The sequence below is a fragment of the Scardinius erythrophthalmus genome (genome assembly GCF_964197995.2).
Source record: "Scardinius erythrophthalmus genome assembly, chromosome: 8".
Taxonomy (NCBI): domain Eukaryota; kingdom Metazoa; phylum Chordata; class Actinopteri; order Cypriniformes; family Leuciscidae; genus Scardinius; species Scardinius erythrophthalmus.
Window position 1 is genome coordinate 4,397,174 of NC_138228.1, and position 22,201 is coordinate 4,419,374.

The 22,201-nt window shown below is 39.1% G+C and overlaps 1 protein-coding gene across 2 annotated transcripts in view; it reads right to left on the reverse strand.

Annotated features, from left to right (window-relative positions):
• LOC308694661 (uncharacterized protein) overlaps window positions 1-22,201 on the reverse strand; it is a 68,634-nt gene that overhangs the window by 42,782 nt on the left and 3,651 nt on the right. For both annotated transcript variants that reach the window (XM_081372312.1, XM_081372311.1), the window contains exon 2: window positions 15,228-15,545. In XM_081372312.1, coding sequence (XP_081228438.1) covers window positions 15,228-15,545 — 318 coding nt within the window. The remainder of the gene's footprint in view (window positions 1-15,227; window positions 15,546-22,201) is intronic.

Consider the following 22,201-nt stretch of genomic DNA (forward strand, 5'->3'; position numbering starts at 1 on the left):
GATCGAGATAATGTTTCAATAACATTACGCTACGTTAAAAAATAGCTCAGAACAGTTCAGACAAACACCGGCAAATAAGTAATTATTTGACTGAAATGCTTTTCATTTCCTACAGTGTCATATTGAGCATTATGGTTTCTCACATTACATTTTTTGGTCAATCTCCTCCATCTTATACGGTCTCTGCCACGTCACAGCCAGACAACGAAGGGGGACAGGGGCTTATATGAGCATGTAAACACATATTACGGAGACCCTGACCTCTATCCTTTTTCCCCCCTCGTATCGCTCATTCTTCTGAGGTATTTCTCTCTCTCTGTCACTCTCTCTCTCCCTTTGTCCCCACCCTCTCGTAATTTCCCCTCTCTCTCAAAGTCAAATTCTTTCTGGGTTAATTGGCTTGACAAAGGTATGTGATTTCTGAGCACTAAAAACAACAGGCCCCCTCGAGCCGCTCCACGGCAGGGGCGAGCGGGTCCCTTTTGTCTTTCACAGGAAATTAGCCCGTCTGGCATGTTCACATAAAAAAGCATTTTTAGCAAGTGTTGCTCTGTTCAAAAACCGAGTGAACTACCTACGAAGACGTAATTTTAAGGATTCATAAACAATGCCTTATAACTACACAACTCCTGAAATGAAGAACATTTTAGCCAAATTAAAAGGCAGCATCACTTAAGTCTCATAATGCCCTGCGACGGCTCACTCATATGACCATGAATTGGAGGCAATGTGCAATATGGCAGAATAAGTCCTGCTTTTTAAACAGTTCATGAATTGAGAAATACAATTTTTCTTGATCTTTTGATATGTACAAGGTCATTGTCATGTAAGTTTCAGAACTGAAAACGTTCTCGTTAGTCCAATAACAGCTTTTATTGAAGCTCTGAAGACGACTTGTTTCAGATTTTGTCACATTATGACGTAATAGTGCGACGAAAGACTGTCTCTGCAGAATCAGATCAACGCCTGGAGAGCAGAGAGACAGATACTAGCAAAGTGGTCATTTATTTTCAATTATGTGAATGTTTCAGTAGAGTATTGTGAAAGAATGGTTGTGAGGATCATGAAGAATCATTTTCACATATGAATCGGCTCCTCTGAGTCCAAACCTTAAATTCATTGAAAGTCTTTGGGATGTGCTGGAGGAGACTTTACACAGTGCTGGACTCTTGCATTGTCAATACAAGATCTTGAGCAAAAACTGATGCACCTCTTGATGGAAATAACATCACAACATTTATTTCCATCAAGAGGTGCAATTTGACCATGATGTCTTCCTACATAGTTGTTTAAGAAATGAGTTAGAGTTAGAAGAACTGTTGCCAAACATATAACATGCTAGAAACATAATAATCACTGCAATAATGATCCAATCATAGCCTCTTAAGGATTATTTAAATCCAAACAGCAAATCAAACAAATCTGGCTGTGTAGTTTATGTTTACATTATAAATATATTAATGCTTTAGGGATGGGCGCTATACCGGTATGAACGTGACTACTGGTATTATGTTGTGCCATGATATGGATTTTGCGATACAGAGGATACCGTTAGATATTCAAAAATTAAAATTTTGCAGTTATATTGTTTTGTTCAATTTGGTATTCTTTACAACTTTTATGACGATACAGAATCGAGGCTGAACTGAACATTTAACCTTTTCCTCTACTGTGTCCAACTCACGTGATGCACAGGCATTAATAATCAAACACAGAGAGCATGGTAACAGTCCAAGTTAATAGGGCACAAATTCACCCGTCTCCTCAAACACACAACTACCCTGAAAATCCAGAGTTCTCGCGAGAGCAAAAGTTGAATTTGCTCAGCGAGTTACTCTGGCGTCGAGTAATGATGCTCATTAAATATGCCCTTGTATCCGAGCTGCACCAATCACATCGGGTTATCTGATATAGGCGGGCCAGAGGCGAGATGACGACAGCGCTGTGACGTCGAAGTCATTAGTAAACATTGCAAGATGGCTATGGATGAACACCAGTTGTTTGAAACGGCTTTGGCCGCTACAATGAACGAGTTAGGCTTGGCTTTTTATCTAAAAGAGGAACAGAAGACGCCACTCGAATCGTTCCTTTGCAAGAAGGATGTTTTTGCTGTTCTGCCGACCGGATACGGCAAGAGTCTAATCTCCCAGTTAGCTCCGCTGGTAGCTAAGCGTATGGGGCTTGTTGTGATTGGTCGTAGTGTTATCCAATTGCGTGCAGTGAGATTTTCAAATGCGTGCTTGGTGCCGCCCCTCGAGCTGGCCGAGTTTCATTAGTCGATGCCAGACCATTAATCTTTCAGATTTAGGTCTGGATTTCCAGGCAAACACACAACAGCAATAGAGCGAGCACATGCAACTGCAGTTTGCGAACTCGTAAGATTTAACAATAGGCACTGCAAAAGTGAACAAGATGAGCGAACACGCAGAAAGTCATGTTGAAGAGCACGAGGATCGTATCTCTGTCGTATGAAACTGGTTTTGGATTCAAAATCTCTGACATTGACCAACGAACAATACTATGCAAGTTGTGTCGCCGTGTTGTTGCAACAAAGGTGGAAACACCAGCAATCTCTTTAATCATTTGAAAACCATGCATGTCCGCAAATATGAGGAATGCACCCAAATGCGTGCAACAGATATTCCTGGAGACAGAGCACGCCTGAAGACGGCTCCCACTCAGAAATCAATAAAGTCTTCATTCGCTGCCGGTACTCGTTATGAGAAGACGAGCAAAAAGTGGAAAGACATAACAAGTGCAAGAATAACAAGAAAAAACAATGGCACAAAAAAAAAGGTCTATGTCCAATGAAATCCCTCACCTTTTTCTAGTTATATACGGTTAAAATACATATTTTGCCTGGAATTTAGGCTAACTAATGTGTACTAAAATGTGATTCCAATTTTTTCTCTCATATCGCAATATAATATTGATATCGTCCGGACAGTTAAGAATATTGTGATATGTATTTTTGCTCATATCGCCAACCCCTAATTCATGCATGGTTCACATTCTTGCCATACTGTGACTGATTGCACTCATGCTTTCCGTCAGCATGCAGCAACACTCTCATTTCTCTGAAGGAGCCTTAAGCAGCGGTGAACAAGTGAAACAGCCACTAGAGAGAAAGAATAGTCACACTTCTAACAATCAGAACTGCAGGACATCAGTGACCTGCCCTATTCAGTGTGGAAATAACAGCCCTCAGAGCACCAGATCAATATACAGGACACCAAACCCTGTATTTCAGGAGCCGGCGGTGAAATGGTAAACACTTGAGGTGGAAAAAAAACTGAGTTCAAATTAATGAGCGAGGGAGGGGTTGAAAAGGATAAACCGAGGCGAGTGATGAAATGACAAGAAGAAATGACAAGGCCTTGTTTAAATGAGAGTAGCCAATTAAAGTAACCTGCCAGTCAGAGTACATGGAGAATAATTCCACCAAACTCAAACCAGTCCCAGCTCTTTAATGTGTAATAGTCCCAGCATTAGACAGAAGACGGGCAGATAAAGGACAAGGAACTGTGGGTCTGGAGTAGATAAGACAAGAGACTCGAGAGCACAGTCCAGCTAACAGGAGTGAGTAGATGAAAAGAGAGAGAGAGAGAGAGAAAATGTAGGAGGAACGCTATGGATGAGTGACTTTTAGAAAAGGACAAAATCCCGAGGCCAGGGAATTGAGCGAAAGGGCGAATAAAAGATACAGCAGAATAACAAGAACAATAGAACAGACAGCATTAAATGATCATAGCATTTATCAAATCAGTGAGCCGGATAAGTGACCATCTAAATGTTTAATCTGGATGTTTCATTTTATCTTATCAGTAGGCTCGTTTCCATTACAGATTTGCGGAATTCTTTTGCGATTTTTTCTAAATGTCGACAAAAAACTATTGCGAAATGTCGGCGTTTCCATTAACCGATGTTATACGACTAAAACTTCATTTTTTCCTCTCGTGATCAGTGATTCCAAAAATCATGGCAACGGACGTTGGTAGGTTTATGTACTATATCCCAGCCACTGCGCTGGCCATTATTATTATTAATGGAAGGAGACGTATGTGTGCTATCCAATCATTAATGGCAAGGAAAGACTCTTATACTTGAGAGCGGCACATATGAGGAGTTTCTGGGTGTTTCTCCCTCATTTCTGCTTCGAGCTCTTGAAGTGGCATTTATTTGAGGCTTAGAATCCAGTATTCCTGTAATTCTTTTGTCTTTTATGAATTTAATAAAGAACTCTGTCTCGTTTTCTGTCTAAACATACCTCGTCATCTACGTCAGGTCAGGTGCGATTCCAGGATTTTATAAATGGGGGGGCACAGGGGGGACCAAGAACCAGTGAGGGGGGGGGGGGGGGGGGGGGGGGCATGGGAAATCAGAAAATTCAACTGGAAATAAATACTTGTTTAGAAAATATTAGGCATGATTTAAAAAATCTTTGCAATGCCCAGTGCCCTAATATAGATGATATTAAATGTAGCACTGCATTTAGTGGACCACACAGTTTTGTTCCAAAAAAAAAAAAAAAAAAAGACTCTGTCATCCTTTCATTCTGCCCAGAGATTGACAGCGCTCTGATCCAATGGTGTTGGGCATTGTCATGTTGACTGTAAATCTAGCCCAATGATGTTGAGGGGGGTACCAGGGGGGGCAAATCATATTCCAGGGGTGGGGTGGGGTGCTGTGTGAAAGGGGCTAGTGAATCATTCAGTCAAGAGATTTGTTCAGAAAACACTGATTCATCCAGTAATGAAACTAGTGAAGTATTAATGATTTGAAACACTGAAACATATTTAATTAAATCTGGTTAATTAAACATTTTAAATAGACTGCAGCATTTAACATTTTGTCATAAACTCTAGTATATTACATGTTAGTTTGTAGTCTGTTCAGAATCGTAGGAGAATCATGATCTCTATCTGAAACAAAAAAAAATCGTCATTCTCAATTTATCCAAATTCGTGCAGCTCTTATATACAATTAAATTATGAAGGTGAGAAGAGAACGAGACCAGCTGCTTAATACAAACTCCTTCTTCAATCCAATTTGCAAACAAATGAGAGAACAATGTCCCAGCGTCCCCCAACTCTACTGTCCCAAGGCTAGGGTCTTATCTTCAGCACATGAATGTTAATGGAATTAACACAGCATGTCGATCAGTCAAAGCGTGTTTGTATGTAAGTCGTTACAGGTGTTTTAAGATGCATACAGAGAGACTTCTGGAGAACAGTGCAACGAGAGATGAAGGCAGCACATGAGAGAAAGACACAATGGCCTTTAAACAATTGCACAGTATACATTAGACGATCTGCGTGAATGCACAGGTATGTGGTTGTAGTCAACAGAGAGGGAGAAAGACAGAAGAATCTCTCTCTCTCTCTTTCTCTCTCTGTCCCTGTGGTAAATGAGTTTCTCTGGTTCCCAGGCATCAGGAATGTCCAGGTAACTGAGTGCTGAAACTCTCCAAAATACAACATGACATAATGGAAGGGGATCAGTTTACAGCTCACCCTGGAGACACACTCTCTCATACTCTCTCTCTCTCACACACACACACACACACACATAAATAATCACAAAACAGAGCGCATTCATCATATTACACGATACAGAAACACTGATGGAAATTTACAGGAAACAGTTGATATATATTCCCATGTCTAATTTAGTTGGCTCTTCATCAGCATGTCTGTGATCTATACTTAAACAAAATGAGTATGTACTAGTATGAAGTCAACATTACACCCTACAGCTTTATGAATAACTGTACCAACTATGAAACCACATCAACACAGCCTCTAAAATTCTCTCACAGCTCACAGATCCATTATTTCAGGACGAACATGGAAACCTAATTCATTTTAATACATTTTCTTCTGATGAATTGCGACTGAAACATTTCCACAGGAAAATATGGGTGGATTTTCTTTCATTCGGATTCAATCTTCTGGATTTGCTCATTGGAATTGACGTGGAATCATGGATAAATTGCTTTTCACGTGTTTAATTGATGGATGGGACCCATAAGCCCAGGCAGGGATCATGTCTGGACATGCCCACTCCATTTAACCAGGCATATCCGCTTCAGGTGCATTCAATTGCCCATGTTAAAGCTCGGGATTACAGGTTTAAATGAAAGAAGAAAGGAGGGAAGAATTTAAAATCTCGACTGGGCAGCTGAAAGGTTTTAGGTTTTAAATGAAGGTTAAGGCGGCATTTATTTGATCAAAACTACAGTACAGTAATATTGTGAAATAGTATTACAATTTAAAATAATGGTTTTCTATACTTCAAACTATAATTTATTCCTGTGATCAAAGCTGAATTTTCAGCATCATTACTCCAGTCTTCAGTGTCACATGATCCTTCAGAAATCATTCTGATATGATGATTTGCTGCTTCAGAAGCATTTCTTATTATTATCTTACAATCAATGTTGAAAATAGTTTGTGGAAACCATTGTGCATTTTTTTCAGGATTCTTTGATGACTATAACGTTTTTAAAAAACAGTATTTATTTGATATATAATTTGTTGTAACATTATAAATGTTTTTATTTTCACTTTTTTGATCAATTTAATGTGTCCTTGCATAATATATATATATATATATACACACATACATAAAATTGAAAAAGGCTGTATCTGAAATCGAATATAGTAGGTGAAAAACAGTATGTGACAAAAGAAGTAATTCACAGTACTCATAAAAGAGTATGCAAAAAGTGCCCGAATGACCTGCTACTTCCAGGACACTTTAATATCCCATGATATTTTTTAAGTACTGTTTTTAGTACATCGTTGTCATGTAAACGTACCCTCAGTCATTTCATTGACCCATTAACTCAACCCTAGGTCACACAGAGACACTTTCCCTGTAATAAGCAAAAGAAAAGTTTGGTTAAAACTGTCAGCTAAATGGCATATTACTAAAATTAGTATCCTAGTTGAGTAAGGCTGTGGTCCTCTAATCAAATCTGCTCTGAGGTTTGACCTCAGCTGTGGTGATAAATGAGGTGGAGGGTCACTAATGAACAAAGTGTGCAACGTCAGGCTTCCAATAGGAGAACCGCCCAATAACCATATTGTAATCACTTTGAATAATAATAAAAAAAAACATGCTCAATCAAGAAATGATGTAGAGTAACTACAACCCACAACTACTGCTCATGAACACACACCCCAGAGTATTGCTGGAACAGTGATAAATTGCTTCAAATATCTCGGAGGGTACAAATCCAATCTTCATCAGATAACCTTCAGGACTTGAGTATCACACTCGCTTAAATTCAGCAACATGCAGGGAATTGAACGCACGCCAACTGCACTGTGAGAAAATAACCTGTAGAAAAATGGATAATGTCCTGGCATAAAATGACCATTACCTTTTCCATTAGGTTTACAGACATTTCCTTCGACTCAAAAACACAATACAATAAAATACGTAATTCCAAATATGGGTAAAACATCTGTGAAAATTCCATACAGAAGATTCCTTCATATTAACACAGTATATTGGACTGCATTTTTTGCATTTAAAGATACAATACATGCACAAAAACAGCATGTTTTTGCACCCACTCAAAAATGAGCATTTACAACATGGTATATTAAATGTTCTGTGGGGTATTTTGAGCTGAAACTATTCTGGGGACACCTGAGACTTGTAAAAAGGGGCATAATAGGTTTCCTTTAAGATATTGATTTAGTAGGCTACCTGTTGTTAAGTAAGCTTGATTCATATTGGATCCCGCATTGCAAGCCTGTGCACTCTCTAAACTGTCGCAGTTGCTGCCGCCTTCGTTGTTCCAACGTTGTTAACAAACATTTAGAAAATTGATTTTTTTTAAATTTGTGAATTGATTTGAATTGGTAGAAGATAGAATCGTTATTCACATATGAATCGATTTGTGTGTGTAATGGATATTATTTTAGGATACAAATTACTGTGATTACAATGTTGGTCAAACTAAAATGATAACAATTAAGGGCTGCACGATATTGAAGAAAAATGCGTTATGCGATAACTCATTAAATAATGCGATATTCAATATGCGATACGATAATGCTTAAAGTGTGTAAAATAAATTTAAATTATCTTTAAAATATATTAAAAATTATATAACCTTTCACATTCTTTTTGTGACAATAAAACATCCCTACAACTTCTGAAAGTGGACATCAGTGTTTTACTGCGCAAGAAGTGTTATTTTAACATCAGTGTTAACCACAGGGTTTAGGGGTTCAGGTTATCCTACATTAGGATTGTTTAACAACACAAACGGAATAATCAAATGTAAAAATAAAACACTGCTTAGTTTTCACTGTATGAATTAAATATACACTGATTCTTATTAAAGCTACAAAGGTTATTCAGCCAAGAGCAGTGAGTGATTTTCTCTTTGTCTTTTGTTCATGACCCCAGTTATTGCAAGCCTATCGCATATCGCGATATATATACATTTGCGATATTTCGATATATTGTGCAGCCCTAATTACAATGTTGGTCATGCTGCCCTTTAATGGGGATTATACAAATATCTGAGCTTTAGATAGAGGTAATGACCTCAGACACTGAAGACGATGATTCCCAAACCTCCGACCTGGAGTTCACACACATCAACTTCCTCTGCACATCCATTCATCCCGATCATAGACGCCCTCCTCTCGTCTTTTCTTGTCACAACGGAAGAAAGGGAGAGTGATGATCTCATTTACTGTGCGACCACATGAAGGCCAACAGCTTCAATCACTGCACCATTAATCAGGAAACACTAAACAATGGCGGAGACACAATGCGTTACAGTATGACAACACAGTTAAGCGGTGAAACACAGTGTGTGGGTCATCACTCAGGAACCGACACTTACAGCGTGAGCGGAGAGGCTGGGAAGATCAGAAAGCGAGCGGAGGAGAAGAGAAGGGAAGAAAGCCAGAGAGAGAACAGCTCACCTTTCCTCATAATAACTGTGCTCACCTGTTTGTCTCCTCACCTGAGGCTGTGGGATCCTGATACCATCCCTCCCTCCATAAACCACCACACAAAGATGGACAGATAATACTGTTCTTTCACCACCTTGATGCCCACAGAAATCCATTCACTCCCTCACCCTGAACCTTCAGCCCTGCCCTGAAACTGATCCAGACAGCCTTTTTCCCTCCACGATTTTCTCACAGCTGTGACTCTTTAAACAGACCGACATATACTCATATACACTCACACACTTCAATGCATCGGTGCATAAAAGATAATGCATTAACTTCAGTACATTATTGCTTTGTTTGAAGTGTTATTAGTTTTGTGTTTGGAATTTTAACTTTTTTATATCAGCGATATAGCGCCATGCTCTCAGGGTTTCCCAATTCAGGGGTTCACAATGTTGATAAAAAAAGCTAATAATTAATGTAACTTGAATGTGAAATTAAAATTAATAAGATAACTGTGATATACGCCACTGTATTCAGCATCTCAGAGCAGCTTGGTTCACAGTAAACACAGCGAACTCCATCTCTGCATGCGCTGTGAGTTGTGGGAATGCATCATCCGCTAGGTTTACTTCACTTACATATTCGCATAATTCCGACATTTTTGTGCACCGAAGTTTACAGCATTTTAGCAGTATTCATCTGAATTAGAGCTTGAAGATTTGAAACATTTGAAAGTAAAGAATTTAAAGGGGTCATATGATGCTCTTTAATGTTTTCCTTTAGTGTGTAATGTATCTGTTTGTGAATGTACAGGTGAAACTCGAAAAATTAGAATATCGTGCATAAGTAATTCAACTTAAAAGACGAAACTAATATAATATATCATTACATGCAAAGTGAGATATTTCAAGCCTTTATTTGTTATAATTTTGATGATTATGGCTTACAGCTTATGAAAACCCCACTCTAAAAAATGCTGAGTTGTTTCAACCCAACTTTGGGTAAAATATGGCAAAATTTTAAATTACATTTTTGACCCAACGTTTGGGTTTGTCCATATTTGACCCACAATTGGGTTAAAACAACCCACCATTTTTTAGAGTGCAAATTCAAAATCTCAGAAATGTAGAAAATTTTCAAAAACTATAAGCCATTATCATCAAAATTATAATATATAAAGGGTTGAAATATCTCACTTTGCATGTAATGAGTCTATATAATATATTAGTTTCACCTTATTCAAATAAGGTGCACGATATTCAAATTTTTCGAGTTTCACCTGTACATGATCTGCAATGTTCCCACGTTACAAAGTCTACGTCACAATGTCCATAATGTTAGCATATAATGTTATGTTAGCATAATGTCCACCCAAAAGCATATGCAAACAAAGAAGGCAACCGTTTCAGTGAATTGTAGTGTCGTCATGTGGAAACGCTGTGTGTTTGGATGCAAAAGCAAAACCCCTTTTGCTTTCAGAGGTTACAGTAGGTACAGCACATTTCACAGAGGACAGCTTTCTGAACCTCAGAGAGTACAACGCAGATGATATACAAATAATATTTTCAAATTTTGTTGGCTAAACCTTAAGATTTTTCCCATTCCACTGCGCTACCTTTCCATTCTTTTTCTATGTAAACATGCACTTGAAGAACATGTTTGACTGTTACACTCGCATCTCGCTCTTCTGTGCTTTTTGTTTATGCTTCGCCAAGCGTGCGTGCACTTGCTGTGTTGCCATGTCCTCTTATTTTAGGCATTTTTGGGCTTGTTATTTTTTCCATATTAATAGGTGAAGTGACAACTTAGTTCAGTTGGAGTGTGTACATGGTCTTTAGCCAGTGTCATAGTTCTTTGAACAAGAAAAGTCAGCTGTTAATCTAGTCGTAATGCTTGCGCAACAGGGGTCACCATGGTCACCCCCTAGTTACGCCCCTGAAACCATTCCAAAAAGGTTGTTCCAAAACTTCTAAAATACCTCCTAAATTATAAGACAACATTGCATACATCCTTTGCATAGAAGGAAATCCAATTATGTATTGTTCAAAGATACAATGAATGAGCCATGAGAAATGTTCCATTCCATTTAATAACACATTATTGATGAAAAATACTTTAACATAATTAAAAAAGGTCTGTTTTACCCAAATATTATTATTTGGGTGTGCTGTGCCTGTGTATTTTTATGTTTGTTGCCATACATTCATTTCTATGGAAGAAACCCATTACACTAGCGGCCAGCTCGAGGGACGGCACCAAGCATGCTTTTGAAAATCTCACTGCACGCAATTGGATAACACTACGACCAATCACAACAAGTTATCGCTTAGCTACCAGCGGAGCTAACTGGGAGATTAGACTCTTGCCGTATCCGGTCGGCAAAACAGTAAAAAACGTCCTTCTTGCAAAGGAAGGATTCGAGTGGCGTCTTCTGTTCCTCTTTTAGATAAAAAGCCAAGCCTAACTCGTTCATTGTAGCGGCCAAAGCCGTTTCAAACAACTGGTGTTCATCCAGAGCCATCTTGCAATGTTTACTAATGACTTCGACGTCACAGCGCTGTCGTCATCTCGCCTCTGGCCCGCCTATATCAGATAACCCGATGTGATTGGTGCAGCTCGGATACAAGGGCATATTTAATGAGCATCATTACTCGACGCCAGAGTAACTCGCTGAGCAAATTCAACTTGTGCTCTCGCGAGAACTCTGGATTTAAGTTGTGCATTTCTTACATTTTTGATGCTTGCATTAGCTTAGCAACACACTAACACCATACTGAAATCAACCATAAGTCTAGTCTCCAGCTATATACATGATGAGCTCTAACTGAAGTCGCATTGGGTTCGTGAGTCACTTTGGATATAAGCGTCTGCCAAATGCATAAATGTATGATGCAAAGATTTAGAACAATAGTTGGTATGTCGAGTGATGTTCCACGTTGGCCACTTGTGAGGTTCATTTCAGGATGCTAAGAGTCAGAGAACAGCCCAATTCAGGCAAGTTGAGGCAACAATATATATGTGGCGAGCAGGACGAGTGGTGTGATTACTAATGAGCAACACACCGGTCTCGTATCTCTCACGGAGGAGCGATGACAGTGAAGGATGAGAGAGGCCAGGCCTGGATTTATGTTGTGTTTTATTTTGTTATATGTGACTTTAAAGTGGTTTTAGTTTCATTTTGTATTTGTCTATTTATTTTGTTATTAAAGTCTTTAAATGTTCCCGCCTCCTTCTTCCTGCAACAACAAACTGCGTTACAATATAGATATATTTAAAAAAAACTAGCAAACCCTACTTGTACCATCCTATCAGTCTCCTAGAGCTGGCAAGTGATTCTGAAGGGATTCTGGGGCCTGAAGCTGGTTGTAATGCAGACAGTAATTACAGCAAGAGTATATTGTAATGTTTTACATGAGAGAGATGTGGGTCATGAGACTCATCTTTCTTTTATTGGGGGTTTCTGTGACTCATCGAAGAGTTTGATATCCACAACCCCTCCCTTGAGATTCTGATCATAAGATTAGCATTATGTGTGATGACTTAGCATAGTGACTAGACTTTCATGATCTCAACCACAAGACAAACAAAAGAGTTGGTTTCCTTCTTGGGGCCTTGGGCATCTCTCTTTTATGTTTAGGTTTGTATGAAGTTATATCATAAAACAAATACACCAGTATTAAATCACGGTGGCCTAATTAAAGATTAGTTTTTAAGTCAACAATTAATGGCTTATTTGTAGCGATGGTGTTTGCTCTGTTACTAAAAACAAGTGATGTCAATACGTCTGAAAAATAAGAGAGAATAAACATGTTTCATATGAGAAAGAGCAAGGAAATGATGAGACACAGTGGGAGGGTAAGAAAGACACATTTTCTAGTCAAGACAATGACCACAGAGGAAATAAACACAAATTGAAGAGGAGTGGAGAAATAAACAAGCTGTAATTTATGATGTTCAGGTTTGACTAAACCAATCGAAAACCAATTCTGTGGTTCACGAGACTGCAACCAAACTACTTTCATTGGCAGCAAGATTGCGATTGTGATGTTGCTGTTGTGAATGTAATATTGAGGAACAAATTCAGACAAAATATGACCAAATATATTGTTTATTTTTGCTCCATCAATGAAAATCGTTCGGTTACAATGTTGGTATGGATCGGTGTGTGGTGAACACAGACAAGCGGAGAAACACTGAAGCGACCGAGTGCCGTTATATGAAATATCAGCGGCCTTATTAAATTATAGGACCATGAACAACACCCATTATGTTACAAAGACATTCTTATCTTCAGCCACCACTACACCAATATATACAATTAAAAGGAAATGTAGTGCTGCAATCTTTCACCCTCATCTTTTTCTCTCACACACACTCTATCAATCCGCTCTAATCAATAATTGCGTAATCAGTTTAAAGACTAAGGCTGGAGAAAGCCAAACACTGATCGCAGAACTCAGGGTTCAGTAAGATCCCTGGCACAGCATGTCTACGATCTCGCCAGCCAGCATTAATGCCTCCATATGCTCAGCGTAATGCCACTGAGGTCAGATCAAGGATAAATGAAAACTTCCCTATAAGCAAGTTAAGGAAACAGCTTGTATAGCTTTAAGGAAACCACTTTTAGGCTGCAATCCAAATTTACTGTAAATAGATAGAGGCAAACAAATGCTTAGATACAACACTTCTAGTGCATCTACTTTGAAAAAGGTTTTCTCAAAGGGTTAGTTTGCTTAAAAATGGAAATTCTGTCATCATTTACCCAGAACTCTTGTCATTCTAAATCCAGAAGACTTTCGTTTATCTTCAAAAACTAGGGCTTTACATTATTAAATCTGATTAATTACATGATGTGGCAATTAATTAATCGCATATAAAATTTGGCTGAGAAACTACAGCCTTTTTTTATTCAACATAGAACTTATAACACATAAACTTTTAGGCTTCAATGGCCATGAGACCATTAGGGTGAGTAAATGATGACAGAATTTTCTTTTTTTTTCGAGGAACTATACCTTTAATGGTTTTTTTTATTAATATGGAAATATGAAATCATTTTTTCATGACATTATACTGTAAATAAGAAACTAAAACTGCCAGTAGGTTGCAATAAATGTCTAAATGAGTAAGTAATTCATTCATTCGATTCATTCAAACAGCTGATTCATTCAGGAATTAAGTAAATGGCTCTCTTTATGAATGGGCCATTGAATCATTGGTTGATCCGACTGATTTGCTCAAAACGTGGACTTACTCACAAACAAAACTGATGTACAACAGTTCTGTTCTGGCTTTACAGATGATATTGGCAAAATTGAGCAAAAGCAGACAATATTGTGTTTAAAATGTAACAATATTTACTTCTTGCAAGCTATTTGGGACAAAAACAGCACTTGTGTGATATTGATAAACGCGCCAAAAATTTTTACGCATACTTTTTTACCATTAATAATTAATTAAATTAATGCATTAAATCGACAGCCCTGGCAAAAACACAAATGAAGATACTTTTAATGAAACCTTAAAGATATCTGTCCCTCCTTTTAAGTCTGTTACACCAAAACTTTGACACTAGAAAAGGATCGTAAAGACATTGTAAAAGAAATCCATGCAAATCAAGCGATTTAAATCAAAACTCTTCTGAAGAGTCTTTATGACCTTTTTGAAGCATCAAAGTTTTAGTGTAATGGACTTTCAATGGAGGGACAGAAATCTCTCAAATATTATTAAAAATATCTTTATTTGAGTTTAGAAGATTAACAAACGTCTTCTGGATTTAGAAGGACATGAGGATGAGTAAAGGACAGAATGCTATTCCTTTAACATACAGACAACTTGGCATAGGCATTTACACCTTTATTTCAATTTCGAAATTTAGCTGTTTTTTCTCCATTATCAGCATATTTAAAAAACAAAACATTGGCTCAACTAATGGAGTGAGTTTTGGAGGCGGTACTATGTATTTTTCAACCACTGGCAGATGGAGGAGTGATCTGGAAACTTTTTCAGTCTTATTTTTTCTATCTTTGTAAATGACATGGTTCACCTTCAAGAACTTGCATGATAAGGGCAGCAGAGGTGATGTCTTTGCAGCTGAGACAGTTTAATGGTGACATGACAGCTGCCCTTTAAAAAATATCCCCCTGATATGTTCAAACACGCACTATTGTCTGTATAAAAGATCAGAAAAACCTGCACATCATCCGAGTGTCTTCAGCAATATTAGGCTTCGATAAAACATGATCTCTATTCTCACTTCAGCGGTGTTTGCTAAACTGATAAATAAGTTGTACTCACTGGCCATGCATATTTAAATGGGATAACAATCCGTCCGTTTCTGCTGTCACTTCCCTCATTTCCATGGTGATGTAAGGTGTGGGAGTTGCCACCCAGGATAGGTGTGCTGCCAGTGCCGTATGTACAGGGGCCGGTTGGTGAAACCCGCGCCTGGTACTCCTTCAGACAGGCCTTGAAGAAGGTGTCACACTGATCACCTGATGAGCAGCGCTGCACCCCGCTGGCCTGGGGGTCACAGCACTGACCACTCTGTAGAAAGCCCTGAGGGTTCAGCCACTGTCGAATCTCCACCTCAAATTTGCCCACCGCACACACAACCTACGGGAGATCAAAACAACAAGGTTAAATAAACAGTAAGTCTAAAGTGACAGAGTGCATGAAATTATTAAGATGAGACACATCACATTCAGCCTCCAAAGATTTTTGTGTTTTTTAGTTTATGTTAATAAAGTGCAGGTGCGATATTTCAACCGAGGGGAACACACATTTCAACCCAAGGTTTGTCAAGGCTCTTTAAAGCCCTGAGCATACTTCGGCGCACACTGTCCGCGTGCAGCCTAATTTTTATGTTTTATGCAATGCGATTACAACAGCGCATGTGCAAATGACTTGAGCGTGTTTGAATCTCCTCCATTCCATGTTTATTTATATAGCACATTTAAAAAACCAAGGTTTACAAAGTGCTGAAACCATTTAAAAACAAACAATAAGATCTTAAAATGTATTCTAAAATGGATCGGGAGCCAATGTAGCGAGGCCAGGACTAGTGTTATGTGTTCATGCTTGCGAGTGCCGGTTAACAGGCGTGCGGCCGAGTTTTGTACTAACTGTAAGTGTGAAAGAGAGGTTTGGTTTACGCCAATGTAAAGAGCACAGTAGTCTAAACGAGTTGAAATAAAAGCATGAATCACATGCTCAAAGTGCTTAAGAGATAAGACAGGTTTAATTTTAGATAAAAGCCTCAAGTGACAGAAACTGGTTTTAACAATGTTATTTATCTGTTTATCAAGTTTAAAAACATTGTCTATTTTGACACCCAAATCTGTGACTATGGGTTTCACATATTGTTGCAGGTAGCCCAGGTCAACAGGAAGAATATCATGGGCCCAATTGGGTCCAAACAAAATTACCTCAGTTTTATCTTCATTTAGATTTAAAAAGATAGAAGCCATCCAGGCCTTAATATCTTTTAAGCACTCCAGTAGAGGTATGAGATTGTTGCTTTCACCTCTTTTGAGGGGAAGATATATTTGAGAATCGTCTGCATAAAAATGATAGGATGCCATGCTTTCTAATTATGTTTCCAAGGGGGAGGAGATATAGACAAAAGAGAAGTGGTCCAAGAATTGAGCCCTGTGGAACAGCACAAAGAAGGGGGACAGTAGATGAACCAAAATCTCCAAGCTTTACTGAAAAGCATCTCCCAGATAAATAGGACTTAAACCACTGCAAAGCAGTGTCCCTAATACCAACACAGTGCTCTAGACGGGAGATAAGAACTGCGTGGTCAACTGTATCAAATGCCGCAGTGAGGTCTAAAAGCACTAGTATGGCAGAATTTCCAGAGTCAATGGTTAATAAAAGGTCATTAAAAACTCTTAAAAGTGCCGTTTCAGTGCTGTGAAATGCTTTAAAGCCAGATTGAAAAATCTCCAAAATTCCATGTACATCTAAAAAAGACTGCAACTGTAGAAGAACAGTCTTCTCTAAAACTTTTGAGATGAAAGGAAGCTTCGAGGTCTATAATTGGATAAAACCGAGGAATCCAAATTTCTTTGCTTCTTTGAGGTATGTTGGAACATCACCTGCTGCCAAATTACTATTTATAATTTTTTGAACAATTGGGCCAATAGTCTCCCAGGCTTCCTTAAAGAGTCGAGGGGGCATAATGTCAGTGGGGCAATAATAAGAGGGTTTTAGTTTCATAACGATTTCAGTGAGATTCACAAGTGACACAGGCTCAAACTGGTTGAGGACAGTTGAGTAAGTGCTAACTATGAAAGGGTCGAGAGCGGGGGATGCGATATGGGCTCTAATAGTGACAACCTTGTCTAAAAAGAAGTTAAGAAAATTCTCACAGATTTCAAATGAAGCTTCCAAGCTGGAAGATTGTGGAGAGTTCAATAAAGAATCAATAGTTTTAAAAAGGACTCGAGGTTTATTAAAATTTTGGGAGATAATGTCAGCAAAATATCTTATTTTTTCAGCTTTGACAGTTTTCTGATATTTTCTCAAGCTTTCCTTAAGGACTTCATATGATACATGGAGCTTGTGCTTTTTCCACCTGCACTCAGCTCTCCTGCACACTCGTCTGGCCTCATCATTGAGCCATGGCTCACATTTAGATCTGAGGCACCTAACATTTAGTGGAGCAACAGAGTTTAGAATGTCGGCACAGTTTGAAAGGAAGGACGAAAGAAGTTGTTCTGTGTCAAGGTTAGCTAGAGAACTACTACCAGACTGGGTTATATTAATAAAAGCAGAAGTAAATTGAGCAGCAGTGGAGGGCTTAAACACACGACACAGGCGCATAGGAGCAGGCAGTTTGAGACTATGAGAGGGCAGAGAAAAAACAAATCAGGCATGTGATCAGAAAAAACAGCATTATGTACTCGAATATTAGAAATAGGCAACCCATAAGATAAAACCATATCTAACGTGTGGCCATATACCTGTGTCGGTCCAGTCACATGCTATGAAAGATTAAAAGCATCAATCATATCTAAACAGTCTCTAGCAAGTGGTTTTAAAGGACAGCAGACATGTTAAAATCCCCAGCAATTAAAATCTCGTCATAATCTGTCATGATACCAGCCAGAAAATCATAAAAGTCTTCTATAAAATGTTTGTTATATTTAGGCGGATCCTTTATCCTCAACCACCAACATTGTGCAGCATCCACCTGGATGATGCGATGGCAGCCATTTCGCGCCAGAACGCCAAGAAAACACCAGCTTATTGATGGAGAGGAGACAGAGTGATGAAGCCAATCGCTATAAGGGGATGATTAGGAGGCCATGAGGGCAAATTTGGCCAGGATTACACCGCTTCGATAGACTGGGTAAACCCAGCCTGATCTGCCGGCGATTTGATTTCGCCCTGGAGCTCAGGCTGGAAACCTGTACATTTATCTATCCTGCGTCCATTACAAATTTGCGGGACCCAATCACAAACTGGCTTATCCACCTGGCACGCTATTGGCGGGTTTAATCCAATCCAATTCAAGAGCCGTTATGGCTCTGTCCAATTCCTTTTAACCTCTCGAAGATGCTCAATGGCTTTTTTTTAGCAAACAAATCGCTCGAGTGGGTGTAAATACCACTAACTTTCATGTTTTTTTTGCACAACCTGCAAAAATCGCTCGATTCCATTGCTGCTTCTGCAAACCGCTGATCAACACGTTTGGTTACACATTTCCTGCTGGGAGTTTTCGCGTCGCTTTGCAAAGTACGTCACCCGGATCATTGGTCTGATTGGTTGAAGGACCATCCAATTGCGTACAGAGTCATTTGAACTATGCCCGTTGATCACGGTACACTCCCCAGACCAATGTTCGATCTTAAAAGATTGAGCTTGGTCTGGTGATAGCCAGACTACTGCTTCGAAGGACATCCTGGGATTTTTAATGACCACAGAGAGTCAGGACCTCGGATTAACGTCACATCCGAAGGACTGTGCTTTTTTTGACCCACACAAACCACAGGTGAGCGCCCCCTGCTGGCCTCACTAACACCTCTTCCAGCAGCAACCTGGTTTTCCCAGGAAGACTCCCATCCAGGTACTAACCACACTCTCAGAAGAAAAGGTTCTATATAGAACCCTAAAGTGTTCTATCAGGCGCTTCATATATGGAACCCCTAAAAGGTTCCATATAGAACCCTTTTTAGGGGTCCAATCAAAAGAACCCTTTAGGGTTCTTCGTAGCCAGGAAAAAGGTTCTATATAGAACCTTTTAGGGGTTCTCATGGGCTCAAACCTGCTTAGATTTAGTGGGCAACTAGTCTTGGGCTACAGGGTAATGGCTGCTTGCAAAGAGATCCAATGTCCCAGCAGCTCTTTTCCATACCATTAAAACCTTATCTAAGTTATGCAATTTATAAGCTATATGTGACCCTGGACCACAATACCAGTCACATGGGTCAATTTTTTTAGATTGAGATGCATACATTATTTGAAAGCTGAATAAATAGGCTTTCCATTGATGTATGGTTTGTTAGAATAGGACAATATTTGGCTGAGATACAACTATTTGTTGTAAAAATCTCCTTTAAAGTTGTCCATTTATGTTCACAACTGTGCTGCATTCACTTATATATTTACGGTAGGATATGTACAAAATATCTTCATGGAACATGATCTTTACTTAATATCCTAATGATTTTTGGCATAAAAGACAAATAGATAATTTTGACCCATACAATGTATTGTTGGCTATTGCCACAAATATACCCGTGCGACTTGTGACTGGTTTTGTGATCCAGGGTCACAGAAGATAATCTTTCCCTCCATTACAGCTCTCAAATCTCCCTGAAGTTTACACACAGGTTTGATGTCAGTGATATCAAACATTACATTTTATGCAACACTTCCTTGACTTGTCTCACTACATTTACGTTTAAGGTGTTTTTAATGTAATTCCTGGAGCATGACCGTACTCATCCCCCATTCACTTGATGATATAGAGGAGAGCATAGAGCATTCTAACTAAATTTAGAATAACAGAGTGTGTGAAAATTGTGATTTTTTTGGGGTGAACTAACCATTTAAGACAGGAGATTGAAAAGCACTCAACAGCATTACCACAAAATCAAAACAAAACAAAAGTACTGCGGTTGCATGAACACAGATGAACTTGCTCTGAGTAATGCTCAAAGGCCCTGCTGGTTTGGACTGAGTAAAATATGTGAATTCAAAATAAAACATGACATTCAAATCTGTTACAGATGTATTCATTTCAGTACACAATGACGTTTCCTTGACATCTAACAACCTTTAAACAACACAAACACGATCCTCATGAGACCCTATTCATCCAGACAGTTAATGACTCTAGTAGCCTTTGTATCCAAAGGCAGACAGAAGGAAAAGACGATAACATTGGTTCAAAGCAAATCCCGTGTGTCTAAACGGACAGTCCTCTTCTGAACTATAATCACCCTCTTCATCTGCATGCTCACTTAACTTCATTATCTCCATCTTCTCCCCTCAGGTTATTTACCTCCTCATGTCTTGCCTCTCTCTCACGCTTTCTCTCCTTAATCCCTTGTGTTAGTTACTTCCTACTCTTCATCCCCTTGTCCTCTTTCTTCCATTCTTTTTTATATCAATACCCCTCCTTTCTTTTCTCTCCATCTCTCCCCAAGGGGGGGAAACATTTACACACCAGCTCCTACCGTGTCGTTCTTTTTTTTCCTCTCCTTTTCACCTGGGAACAGATCTGTCCTTCTCTCATTATTGTGTTCAGACCTTCCTTTGTTCCTTTATTCAGTCTTTTTGTCTTAAGGAGGAGAGAATGCACACACACACACACACACACACATGAACCATCACTGAACTTACTTAAGCTGGACTATGACGCGGTTTTCTTCTAGAAACAAACTTTGTTGCATTATTTTCCTGTTATCACTGTAAAGCTGCTTTGAAACAATCTGCATTTTAAAAAGCGTTATATAAATTAAGGTGACTTGACTTGACATTCACACACACGTAAAACTCTGCAGAGGGGCAGAAGAAAGTCATGAACGGGTATTTTAGACCCTAGCTTCATTAGCTATTATATAAAGAGTAGATATTTTAGACCAGTGCATGATGTCTTTGCCATATGCAAATACAAGAAAAAACAGAAGCATCACACACTCTTTCCCACACAAACAAACACACACACACACTGATTCTCCTGTGAATACGACATTCCAAGCGGGGTCAGACAGTAAGACTCAGTGGTGCCTTTCCTCTCCCCGTGACCCTACGTTTGAGCCGGACCGCTGAATGGCTGTACTGTCCTCCCATTGTTCCATCAAGGCATGTTGTCCCATTCCTGCTCCTAAAACATGGACACATCAAACACTCGGCAGATAGACCACCGGCCATCACTCTCCATCTCTCTTTCTTCCTCTCCCTCGATCCTCTGCCAGGGTCATTCCCAACATACCTGTATTTCAGCAGTCTCTCTTGTGGAGCTGCATCACGGGGCTCATTACCAAGACATTAAAACCCCTCAGAGACTCATGCTGAACTTCTGCTGTCCAACATCAGAGACAAAGACATGCTGCGATTCAAAATGAGAATAATACTGCCCATTTCTGAGGGGACAACTACATCTAACAGACTGGGATTGCCCAGCTGTTACTGTATTATCAGCATCTAACAGTACAAACGCATTTCTGATTTAGTCGTTTAACCAGGAATTATTCTTGATTTCACTTTTTAATACTTCCCACAATGCATGAATGGCTGTACTGTTAAAATGGCTATCCTCCAACTACTAATGGACTTAACCGTTAAAGTCCACAGTCTGAGTACAAGACGTTATATCCAACAAAGCACTGCAGAACACACCTGGTCTATCTGACACACTACTGTCATGCATATTTAGGCCATCATTTCTGCATATTCTGCAGGCTCAACAGATCACTATTTTGGGCTGGCCCAGTTGGATCATTAGTTCTTTACATTACTTTAACTGGCAACAAATACAATAAACGGCAACATTTGCAAGTTATAGCAACATATTTATATATGCGTCAGAAAAAAATACAACGCTATCTCACGACCAATTCGTACGAATTAGTACGAATGATAAAAAGTTGGCTAATTCGTACTAATTCGTACGACCTCACTCGTACGAATTTGTACGATTTGTCTAAACCCACGTGATGGGTAGGTTTAGGGGCGGGGTCAGGGGTAGGTCATTCGTATGAATTCATACGAATTGGCCAATTCGTAAAATATGTACGATTTTGCAAAAAACGTAC